Source organism: Rutilus rutilus (assembly GCF_951802725.1).
Source record: "Rutilus rutilus genome assembly, chromosome: 23".
In the NCBI taxonomy this organism is placed as follows: Eukaryota; Metazoa; Chordata; class Actinopteri; order Cypriniformes; family Leuciscidae; genus Rutilus; species Rutilus rutilus.
The window spans coordinates 14,866,530-14,879,241 of NC_140233.1; the positions used below are offsets into that span (position 1 = coordinate 14,866,530).

The 12,712-nt window shown below is 37.0% G+C and overlaps 1 protein-coding gene across 3 annotated transcripts in view; it reads left to right on the forward strand.

Moving 5' to 3' along the window:
* The window catches only part of LOC311282832 (transcription initiation factor TFIID subunit 4), a 35,417-nt gene that overhangs the window by 2,761 nt on the left and 19,944 nt on the right, over window positions 1–12,712 (forward strand). For 2 of the 3 annotated variants that reach the window (XM_084396878.1, XM_084396879.1), the window contains exons 3-12: window positions 830–1,006; window positions 1,271–1,393; window positions 2,097–2,186; window positions 2,272–2,457; window positions 2,989–3,064; window positions 3,196–3,301; window positions 3,843–4,012; window positions 6,243–6,373; window positions 8,414–8,539; window positions 10,693–10,749. In XM_084396878.1, the coding sequence (XP_084253004.1) occupies window positions 830–1,006; window positions 1,271–1,393; window positions 2,097–2,186; window positions 2,272–2,457; window positions 2,989–3,064; window positions 3,196–3,301; window positions 3,843–4,012; window positions 6,243–6,373; window positions 8,414–8,539; window positions 10,693–10,749 (1,242 nt within the window). The remainder of the gene's footprint in view (window positions 1–829; window positions 1,007–1,270; window positions 1,394–2,096; window positions 2,187–2,271; window positions 2,458–2,988; window positions 3,065–3,195; window positions 3,302–3,842; window positions 4,013–6,242; window positions 6,374–8,413; window positions 8,540–10,692; window positions 10,750–12,712) is intronic. The other variant, XM_084396880.1, reaches the window with a different exon arrangement.

Consider the following 12,712-nt stretch of genomic DNA (forward strand, 5'->3'; position numbering starts at 1 on the left):
CATTAAGGATTTACATTTCAGGCAGAATGAAGTCTCCATCACCATTCATATCCATTGCATCTTTCTTCCAATTACAATAAAAGTGAATTGAAGATGAGGCCTTCTTTCTGCATAACATCTACTTTTGTGATTTTGCTATTCCAAACTGGCATACTTTTCTTTTTTTTGGGCACACAAACTGTTGTAGGGAAAATATCATCTGAAAAGTTTTACAAAAGGATAAAAAAGCACCATATACGTCGTCCATGTGACTTTCTGAAGCTATATTGAAGCTTTGTATGAAGAAAAAAAAAATCACAGATAATTTTTTACATTGGCTGGAGCTCACAAATCAAATGAAAGGTCATTAACAATAAACACTGTTATTTATCCAGTGGTTCAAAACCTAACATCATATGTGCCATACTTGGATTTGATCTGTTTATCATACAAAGCTGTAGAGTGGCTTTAGATTTGATATCTAGCGCTTGAGGAGTATAGAGTACTTTTGGTTTAGTTTTTTGGAGTTTTTGTCCTTTTTGAAGCTTGACAGCCTGTGGTAAACTAAGAACTTTCACTGAATGGCAAATATGTATGAGGAAAAATTACATTTGTGTCGGTTTTGTTGAAAAAATGACATGCGTGTTTGGAACAATGAAAAGTTGAGAAAATACGTTGTGTTTCGGGGTGAATTATACCTTGAAAATGGTTTTATATTAGTTCATGGTACCTTGTCTTATTGCACCACGTTCCATTCAAATTGGAAGCTCAGGCAAAATGTTTCTTCTGTCATGGCACTGTAGAGGTAAGATTCTTAACTCAACATGTTGTTGTTTTTTTATTTCCGTAGCAGAAGACAGCAGTGGTAACGATTACCTCAGCTCAGAAGCCCACCACCACAGTCATTACAGCAGGAGCCCGTGTTCAGCCTGCACCACAGACAGTCCTCAAACCCTCTGTGACCCCTCAGAGTCCCAGCACGACCTCTGCCGCTGCCCCAGCTAACAGAGCACCTGTCCTCTCTCAGGTACTGTTCAAATTAAACTCTTTTCATTCGTCATGTAGTAAGTCATTTTTATTTCTATAGCACCTTTCCAGAGCACGCTTCATCAAGGTGCTTTACATCTGAAATATAAAAGAGAAATCGAATTAACAGACATTAAAAACAGACAATCAATAAAAAGATGCATAGAGCACCGTTTAGACCAGTTTAAACAAGTGAAGTCTGACTATTAGTGGATGTGGATTCTAGTTCATTATTTTTTGTAAAATACCAGAATTTTCATTTCAGGAAATGCAAGAGAATGTAAAGAAGTGCAAGAACTTCCTAGCAACGCTCATCAAACTGGCGTCCCATAATTCCCCCTCCCCGGAAACATCTAGGAATGTGAAGGCACTAGTGCAGGATCTGCTGGTAAGTTTTAGCCATCTCAGTGTTTAAGTGTGTGTGTGTGTGTGTGTGTGTGTGTGTGTCAGTCATTTCTGTATCTCTAGTGGCAGTGTTTTGATTGGACCACTTTATTATTGTTTCACTTTCTTTCTTTTTTTTTCTAAGTGATAGTATTTCATCCTGTGCTTTTCTCATGCTAAACTGTAGATGTCAGCATTTGCAGGGCTGAAAAATGAGTTTTTTTCCCCCCTGCTCAGACAGGCCAGTAAAGGTCTCTTTACACAGCCTTTAAAAGGCTGATTTGTGCTTGCTCAAAATTCAGTGTAAAGACATAAGGTCGCAAAAAAGCTTGACTACATTATGCCTGTCAAAGTACACAGTTGTAATTGCATTTAAGCGCCTCTGAGCAGCATTAAACAGTCTGTGTAAAGACATTTAATGCAACTGCTGAAGCACTTCTTTGCCACCTTCACAGTGTAAATTTGGCATTTTTTTTATTTGCCCTGCCAATATTCTCACTTTTTTTTTTTTTACAAACATTTTGCTATACTACTATGAATTCACACCTAATGGCACCAATTTCCAACAAACTGTTAAGAGTGAATTCCTAGCTTTGTAGCAAATTATTTGTAGAACTTATTGTAGAACTGCATGTATAACAAGAGCAAATCTTTTCATATTTGCACATTTGAACTGATATGCATTTTGCCTTCTAAAATCTGCAAAGGATGCAAAAATTGAGCCTGAGGAGTTTACAAATCGCCTGCAGACAGAGTTGAAATCATCTCCTCAACCATACCTGATCCCTTTTCTGAAGGTAGGACTCATTATTTTCCATTATAAAGCAGTTGCACTTATTGTTCTTAATGACACTAAATCTGCTCCCCCTTCTCTTTGTACAGAAAAGCCTGCCTGCTCTGCGTCTGACACTTCTGAACTCCCAGCAGTCTTTAACTCAGCTGTCTCAGGCCTCGACTACGTCCACCCCACTGACGGTGAACACCATTAAAGCTCCAGCGCCGAGCACACTACCCACCACCATATCTACCATCCGGCCGGCTGCTGCCATGACTCCCACTACCACCATGGTACTCGTGCTTTCCTATGGTCTAGTGTAGGGCTGGTCAATATATTGAATATTCATGTCCATAACATTAAACGCATTGAATATTCGTAACATTGTGAAAATGTATCATTTTAATGCACTTTTTTATGCAAGTTTTTTTTTAATTAATTCTATGATCTTCGCCTCGGTAAGACGGATAATAGCATCTCTGATTCAAACTTAGGTAGCAAAAAAATAAGTTTTAAATTGATTCATAACTCGTTCACAGAAGCCTCAACATGGCTTTTTTTTATACATTAGCCATGCATATAAATAAATATTTTTGTCCATGTGATAAACATTTTTATCATTATTGCATTAAACATTTTAAGTCTAATTGGTTAAGGCTATTTGGTTGAAATTATGCTTTATATATATAAAATATATTAATATAGTGACTTATTGAATATCTTTTGAAACCTTACAAATGTCTTTTTTTTTTTTTTTTTTTTAGCTATATCATCCAGCACTTGTCTAAAAATGTTCATATCCTCTGTGGTTTTGTTCTGTTCAGGCTATTAAGAGGCCCGGGCTTCAGGCTACTCCGACACGGATGCCGGTGGTGATTACACAGACGGTTCGTACTCAAGGTAAGCTAGAGACTTAATGAGCTTAGAGACCATTTTAAACACACCAAAGGAAAGTGATTGAGGCTTAAGTGTTCCTTTTCTCATGCAAGTCTAAAAGAAATACCCCAGTATAATTACAAGTTTTATTGCAGGTGCTGTTGGGACACACTTGCAAGTGAGGAACCCCATGAGTGTGGCTTTTCAAGCCTCAGCCAATCAGAAACAGAAGCTAAATGACCCTGGGGGTGGGACTTTCAGGTAGGTTTTCTAAGAGTCCAGTAGGAGGCAGCATTTCTCTAGAATTGTTAGTTATTTCAATGGGTGCAAACAGAATTTGAGAATGTAAAAATGGGTGTGATGGAATAAAGTCATGTTCACGACTATATATTATTATTGTAAAGAAAATGGAATAATTTTAAAAAGAAAATTTGAAATGTGTTTGGTATCAAACTCATTCCACAATATTTGCTTACATTTATAAATATAAATAAAGCAGCTTAATTTATACATTTAATGCATAAATATAAAAAAGTGTGACATAGACAATGTAAATTACTTTGTACAAAAGTCAGATTTTATCCAAGCAATTTTTTATTTTAATTTAAAAATATAAAACAAATCTTATTTTATTTTTTAAGTTCTTTCACAGTAATGGACTGTATATATAATACATGTAACATATTTTGTAAAAAATCTTTTGTATAATGTAAAATATTTGAATATATAGTTTTATATACATCATAATATACCTGTTTCATGCATGGTAAATCTCTTGTATCTCCTCCATTTGTATCTGCAGGGATGATGATGACATCAATGACGTGGCATCCATGGCTGGTGTGAACCTGAACGAGGAGAACGCCCGTATCTTGGCCACGGGTTCGGAGCTGGTGGGCACCCAGATCCGTTCCTGTAAGGACGAGGCCTTCCTTCCTGCCAGCCTGCTCCACAAACGTCTCCTGGAGACTGGTACATAATAGCTCACCACCACAATACTCTCATGTACTGGAGCGGCAGTCTGGCAATGTGCTTGTCAGGATCAGTTTCTCCTGGCAGGTTTACAGTCATAAAGAGGTTTAGGCTGTACCGCCACTGTGTGGGCAGTTAATATTCTGTCTAATTACTGTATCAGTGTTGACTGACGTTGTTTGAGGGCGGATCTTTAAATGGGTGTGGGATTATGAATGGATTTAAACAAAAAGCTGATGAAAGCTGGCCCAATGAGACAGGAAAGATGTGTCACTCCTTTCAAAGCTTTATGATTCGGCTCCTTGATTTAAATACCATAGAGAAAAACTGCATAGCTAATAATTTTGGGCCAGATTAACAGTCAGGCATATGAATAGAAGGGATTTGCATAGTTTTATTTTATAATTTCAAAATCAAATAACTAGAGTAATGAGTGTTAAATCAAAAAATGAGTGCGTTCTAGCAAAAAAGTTTGTGTGTGTGTATATATGTACACGCTATTATTGATAATTACTTCATACACATTTATATATGACAAAACAGAAAATGTAGATAAAGTTTGTGGTAACTAATATATTATATAATTAATGGGAAATCTAGATTAAGTTTTTGATGGCTCTAATTGTCTTTTAGATTACTATTATAGTATTCATTAGTATTTTGAATTCACCTTTATTTTTATATTTTCAGTTTTTATTTATGTGTTTGTCCTTTTTAATACCTTTAGTTTTTTAAAAATACATTTCTATTTACCTTTAATTTGGTTTTAATTTTAGTTTAGTGTTTCACCTTAAACTTATTTTATGTTTGTTGCCAAGGCTTTTATTTTTCATCTAACATTAACATTTTATTTCAGTTAACGAGAATTATTTTTAATAGTTTGAGTTTAGTTTATTAACAGTAATAACGCTGCTAGTTGAGTAGTTAGTCACTGTGACCAAGCTTAGACTTAAAAAGTAGAGATCCAATGATTAATACTCTTCCAATCCCCTCTCTTTGATCTTCGCCTAAGACTAGTGCACTTTCTAGTGCACTTCCACTGGTCACTCACTTGCTAAGTCAGTCTGAGTGCCCCGTGTCAGAGCTTGAGGCGTCCCCGGGCTGTAGATGAATACTTTATAGGCCGTCTTCTGATGGCTCTCTGTTAGTTTGCTGTGTGCTGAAATGTGAGGTTGCCTCAGGCCTCTTCCCTGACAAGGTCACTTGCATGCACACTCTGAATGTCCCTGCCTAAACGAACAATGCACATTTCAAACACTAGATGGATTCAAATCTACTTACCTGTAGATTATTCAGAATTTTGCAAAGACAATTTGAGCATGCTTGCCCCCATAATACCCGCAGCCATGTTGTTATGCTGTGGTGATGCAAGGTGATGCTGAGGCCTTCTAGGTTGATCATTTTTTGACAGTAAAGACTTTTATAATGTTACAAATAATTTCTTTTTAAAATAAATGCTGTTCATTTTAACGTCCCTATATAAAGCAGCACAACTGTTTTTAATATTGATAATAAGAAATGTTTCTTGAGCAGCAAATCAACATACTAGAATAATTAAATGGGGAAAATGTGTATATCAACACCAAAAAGGGTCTATAATCAAGTTCAACCATCAATAATGTCTCATCAACAATGATTATTTAACCTTCACATAGATCACTTAAAGATATCCTAAAGAGCACGAAGAAACTCATGTAGAGATGAGGAAGGTCTCTGGCTCCCTTTTATCCAAAAAAGCACCCTCCATTATTGTATTTAAGCAAACTCTCTCTACCCCCGTGCGCTTGATTTAGCACACAGTGCATACCAATGAGTGCCTGCGGATATGTGCTATTACATGGAGCCCGGCTGTGGTTGTTATGCTGTCGCCAGGGGGTGGAGTGTGTTAAAAATGTAAATCTTCCTCCGGGGGAGTTGTGCGTGTGTGTGTATGTGATGATTTCAGCTTGATGGCTGGAGGAGGGAATGGGGAGGAGGTGCATTGCGCCACCTGCTGGATATGATGTGAAGAGAGTGATGTGAAGTGAGTGTGTGGGTGTGACAGATGCTAAGTGTGGCAGTGAAGTGTTTACCAGTTAAATTAGGTCATATCACGAGGCAGGTTTGAGAAGGGAAAACAATAATACTTGTCTTTTAATTGGTTTAACACTCCAGGCCCAAAGAATCGCTTTTCTACACTTTTGCTCTACCTTCCCGAGCAACTTTAACACCAAACTTTGTATCGTTTCAGCCAAGAAGTTCGGCGTGACAGAGGTGTCAATGGAGACGGTCACTCTCATTTCTCACGCCACTCAGTCCAGGCTGCGCTCCATGCTGGAGAAAGTCTCGGCCGTTGCGCAACACCGTGCCGACTCCTGCAAAGTAAGAACCAATACCTGAACCACTCACTCCAAAACTTCAAAGAGAAACCACAAACTGACTTTTCCCGCCGAACATTTCTCATTATATGTCCTTCATGCTGAAAATGTAACTCTTAATGTTAACCTTAACCTGAGTTTTGATCATGAGTCTAGATACACTAGTAAAAGTAGACTACAGTAGACAATTTATATATGAAAACTTCTGCCTGTGATGATTGAATCATGTAAAAAGTACCAACCATTTTATTAATATATACAGTATATATACACGTATACACTTATATTAGGGGTGTAACGGTACACAGAGGTCCCTCGATTTTCGGGTCATGGTTCAATACGAGTTTGGTATGACAGGAAAAAGCAACAAAAAACAGACAGTAGTGCAAGTTACAGTTTGTTCCACCTAACAGCATTTAGTCCCCTAGTTGGTACAATACAATCTCCTTTAGTTTATTAGGCACTAAGCACTAGGCAATATTGCTGAAATATCATATATTCGTCTTCTGACTGTATGCACCGAACCGTGATGTCTGTACCATGACGGTTCGAGATAAAAACATTATATATACACAAAAAACTGAGTTTTTCCCTCTTTTGGACCTCACTTTTAAATCACTAATTCGAAGTAAAAGCGAAAGTAAAAAATGTGCATCGTTATTTTACATTTCATTTTACTTTTGCTTTCGATTTAGCGGCAGTTGCTTGAATGGCGGGTTCATTATTATTCTTAATGAAAAACACAACAGCTAGAAACATTACTAACCCTTTGCAGGTTCCCTATTAGCATTGGGTTTAAAGCCAAAATATTGCCAAATAGGCGCTTTTACATTTCGCTTTGAAACCAATTCTTCCGCTATGTCTTGTCAGTCAGCTCCTCATTCGCGTGATGAATGAAATATGACTCCTGCTGCTTCTCCGTGCTGTGTCTCTCATTCAGCTCATGCTGAATTGAGCAGACACGTTCAGGTTTTAATTGTAGTATCTTGTTCTCTAACTGAGCAAAATATTTTTATTACTATAAAAAAAATCAAAGCGAAGGTGGGTGGGTGGCGGTGCCTGTGCCGTGGTGGGCAAGTGATGTAACCGGTGTTGCGGCTGAACACCGTGTAACACCGACTATCGCAGGAAGCCTAAAAGACACTTTAATTTACCTTGAAAAAAGCTTGCAGAAAATAGTTTTATGAGATTCAACCTTAAATCTGATGGTTCACTTTGCTGGATATAGCAAATTATGACAAAATGAACATGTAAACAAGATAAATGGTGTATGCTTAATTTCACGATAAGTGCCATTAATCGCAATAAAAAAAATTAAATCTATTGACAGCCCTAATTTTTTTATTATTATTGTTATATCTTAATATATGGTAGTTTTGTTAACCTTGTTATCATAGAAGATTGAATGTAATGCAGCTTGAAGAATAAAAAGTGAAAAGACTCTAGACTTTAACTTCGTACTAAGTAGAAAAAGAATGTCGCAAAGAGGATATGGTGTCATGTTGTGATTTGTCCCGTTCTGATTTTGAAACAAACTGTTCGAAATGAGTAACTGGCACGGCTGTATGAAGTCAGCCTGTTGACATCAGCGAAAAACAAGCCAGACTTGAATGGAGACTGGATAAGTTGGCCCTGCGAGTGAGGCACAGCCTCAGCGCAAAAGAAAGCGTGCAAGAAGAGATGAGAAGAGCAGTGCCGTTCCCGCTGCTAATAGGCTGTAGCCTCAGAAGTGCACAAAAATGTGAGGGTTCCTGTGTGTGTGTGTCGCTCTGCTTTGGTCCTCCACTGCGCCTCACGCAGCTCTTTTACCTGCAACGCTAGAACAACTATCGCAGGAAAGAGAGTCGGGGTTGCCTTGCAGAAACACTGCGAAACGCACAATTATCCCATTAGCTCTGGGTGACCTACTAACTTCACTTTCATTTATGTACGAAAGGGAAAACAGTGAAACTTTTGGCAAGCTGTGGAAAAGTTTGTTCACTCTTATAACAATGTAAAGGTGATGAACTTGTTGATGAGGAGTTTTGTTTTTTTGTTTCCCCAGGATGAGGAGCTGTACGAGCAGGCGTCGGATGTGCGGACCCAGCTGAAGTTCTTTGAGCAGCTGGAGAAGATCGAGAAGCAGAGGAAAGATGACGAGGAACGGGAGCTACTAATGAAAGCCGCAAAAGTAGGTTTGAGTGATGCGGGAGTGGCCATCGGCGCCAGTCTGCCCATCAGCGCCTTGCCAGCGTGCGCTAGCTTTTCCTGCACGCGTTGGCCACTGTTTAAAAGAAAACCGGTTGTGCTTTTAAGCCTCGGAGAGGAAAGACACTGTTATTAAGACACAAGATTGCACTCTGCAGCTTCATACTGTAGCAAATTGCAGTAATGGCAAAGCCAGAGGGATTTATCCAGTCTCGAGTTGATTTGATTGTACTGTTGCCTGGACTGGAGTACATCAGGGGAAAGGGAATGAGTCTTCTGTTAGGGAGCGAGAGAGGATGTTTTAAATTTGCCTTGAAGTTGCTTTCTTTCTAAGGAAGTGACACTCTCACTCGCAGAGTTTGTTGGGGAAAAATCATGTTACACGTAATGGATGAACCTTAAGGCATTACTACCTTTACCTTTTTGGCACTAATCAAGTGAACGCTGCTTATAAATTAATCAAGACTACATGGCTTTTTAAAACTGCTATATAGCCAGACACGAGGATTAGGAGGAATTTTCTGGGTTCTAAACAAGTTAAGTGCTATCAGCAGGGATGGACGTATGTGGTGGTTTTCGATACAAAATTTCTATATTTAAAATGCAGGGATGCACCGATATTGAAATTCTGCCTCATACAGATAAGCTTAGCTGATCATTTTCAAGATATATTACTTATAAAGGGATGGTATTAAAATTATGTACATTTTAAGTAAATTATAAAAATATAAATTCATAATAAAATGTCTAAATAAATGTATATAAAATATTTAAATACGTATAAAAGAAGTGCTGCTTATCAGATACTGCCGATATAATTTGTATTGAACGTTTCCTTTAAAAATGGTTTGTTTCCAACTTTTAAAGGCAGATAACTGATAAATGGCCAATATTAAAATTCTATACTATTGTCTGTCTAATTTTTTTTTTTTTTTTTTTAATGATTGTTCTAGATACTATAATTGAGGCATTGCAACATTATAACATTATAAAAAATGGATATTCATGTTGAGATTTGATAATTACATTTAACAGTGATATTAAATGATCAGGTATTAAATGTAACTTTAAGTGTTAGATGACGGCAGAGGCGGGAATCTAAATGTAAAAGTAGGGGAGTAATCGTGCATGAACAAATACCAATTGATCAATACCATTAAATTAACCCTAAAAACAACAACAATCTAATAGCGGCTGATAATGTAAACTCAGTTTTTGTGGGACAAGTCAAAATTATTGTCTGTGGTAGTCGACTGCGTGTCACAGATGTTGCTAATACAACTAGTACAACTAGTCAGAACATGTAATCTTACTGGGATTTAAGTTAACCAAAACAATTCATTCCCATCCCTATATATAGGTTTGTTCAGGAAATACATATTACTCGCACATCAATTCCTAACTATTTCATTTGTGATGGTGACACTTGAGACTACATATAGATTCCAAAGCAGCAACAAACGGCTAGTAGCAACTTCCCAGCATGCATTGCTCTCCCTTGAAGTTTCACTCCTTAAGATTTTGTGGTGGTGTGACAATTTCCCACAGGAAAAGGACATGGCAACATGAAAGCAGAGGTAATTAGTTGACTTAAACGACAAATGCTGATGATGACGCTGACAATGTCCCGCTCCAAAGCAACTCCCAGTGCAGCGCCGTCCCTATTCTAATTAATGCAGTCGGCTAATTGAGATGTCAGCCAGAAGATAATTGTTCTTCTGTTGCTGTTGTTGGTCTCATTTAAGTACTGTTTGGGAATAAATTTGACCTATTTACATGCACATCACTGCGTAACAGCAGTTTGTCAACATGGTAGAATTATTAGACACGTCCTAATTGGAGACATTAATGTTTTCTCAATATACAGCAAAAGTTCAGGTAAATGTCAGGTTAAAGGAAATAGTTCACAGAGGAAAAAAAACAAAAACTTTAATTTACTTCAAATCCTTTTGTTCCAAATCTGTATTTTTTTTTCTTTTGTGTGAACACAAATTTAGAGTTTTTTTTTTTTACAACTATTTCTTTGTTACCTTTTGATTGTTTTCTACACAGATATTTCTACTCTAATATTCATATAAATGCTGGATATAATTTAAACCAGTCTATTTTAGCTCTAATGTTTCTCTTTGCTTGCAGAGTCGCTCGAGGCAGGAGGATCCCGAACAGGCCCGGCTTAAACAGAAAGCTAAAGAGGTGAGCTTTATGGAAGACTATTTAATAGTACTAATAAAAGTGCTCGACATACATTTTTCATGATTATGCCATTGCTATGACTTTGACATCATTTAGTCTGACATTGAGACAAATGGTCTTATACGTCTCCTAACAAGTTTATTACAGTATGGGGGAGAAGTCATCATTTTGCTCAGATGTCACACCGCACCGCTGCCATAATGAGTCTAATATGGGCTAATCTTTGGCTTGTGGGGGCATGACATGTCTGAGTTCTATGAATTTTTCATCAGGTTTAATGCCATTGAAAGCAAAAATACTTTAAGCAGATATTTTGAAGAATGGCCTGGTCGCTGGTTTCCATGCGATAAGATCAAATGGGCCCTGGTGCTGTCAATCTTCAAATGGATACTAAATCACCATAAAAGTATAAAAAAATGGTTCATACGCTATATTATAATACAATGATGTGCTCTTCTGAAGTCAACCAATAGCTTTGTGTGAGGAACAGACTGGTGGTGCACAAATATTAGGTTGATACCAGTCAGCCGATAATTATTTGTATGATATGCCCAATAGAGGATATATGGATAATGTTATGAATCTGTACGACTCTATTAAAGAAAATTAACACCGTAAAATCTATTACATGCACATAGCAACTCCGTCTTAAAGGTGATGTTCTTTACGAGCTCCTCTTAAAGGGTTAAATTTCTTGCTCTAATCTTTAGCTATCCCTATATATAGTAGATGTAGATATATATAAAGCTAGCATCACCCTGGTTCCCTCGACAAAAACTCAACAGGATTTTTCCATTGACTTGGATTATTGCAGAAAATAAGGTCTATGACTAACAAAGGCTTATGATTATTAAACATTTTGTTCATCATGATAATCTTCACAATTGAAAAAAAATTCTATGAATTTTAAAGCGTAAATGCAATCGGTAGGAGTCAAAAGCTAAACGTTGGCTATTAACGAACTACACCGCGGTCACATGACTTGAACTTTCAGGGAAAATGTTTTTAAACAAAGACTGGAAGTGTTTTGGAAGCTTTGTGATGATGTTAAAGTTATAATAGTTAGCAAGAGCGGAATAGTGAGTAGGTGAGTTTATCATTGTGATGACATTTAAAGCCCTCGACAGCCCCCTTTTAGACACTTGTTAGCAAACACCATTTACAGGACAAGTGAAAGCTTTAAAAAAAAAAAATCACAATTTTAAATCGTTGAAAAAAGAAAAATTGGATGGATGGATGGATGGATGGATGGATGGATAGATGGATAGATAGATAGATAGATAGATAGATAGATAGATAGATAGATAGATAGATAGATAGATAGATAGATAGATAGATATAATATATTATAATTTTTTATTAATATAAATTATTTATTATTATTATTTAATAATTTAGTATGTATATAAATAATATTTTAAATGCCCCGTTTGGACTCTGCTTACTAAAAAAAGATTCCTCATTAGCACAATGAACAGCTTTCAGGCTGTAATTTTCATTGGATGCCAAGCAGGAACTTTAAATTTTGGATACAGAAATTGGCCCATTTTTAGAAAAAGACACATGTCTCTGTTGTCATATCCCCTCCCTTTCTTTAAATAAGCTTTTTACACACCATATGTCGCAATGTCACCATATGTCTCTGTTTGTATTGACAACTACTGTTGGATCTCATCCGTCAAAGAGGATTTTTTCTGAACCCCAGTGATCATTCAAAGCATGTTTTATTCAAATCTAGAGCCACATAGCCCATTGTCTCTCTGTTGCTGTGGATATATTGTTTGTTTCAGCACTCTGTTGTTTTTCTTACCTGAGGGCATATAGTTATGGAGAAAGAGAGAAGCACTTCTTGAAGCTTCTTTGGTCTTGCTGCATCTCCTTATTTCAGATCACAGTATAGCTAACTAGACTAAACAGAAACGCTGATACGGTTCTATATATTTATTTACATGATTCACCTCAA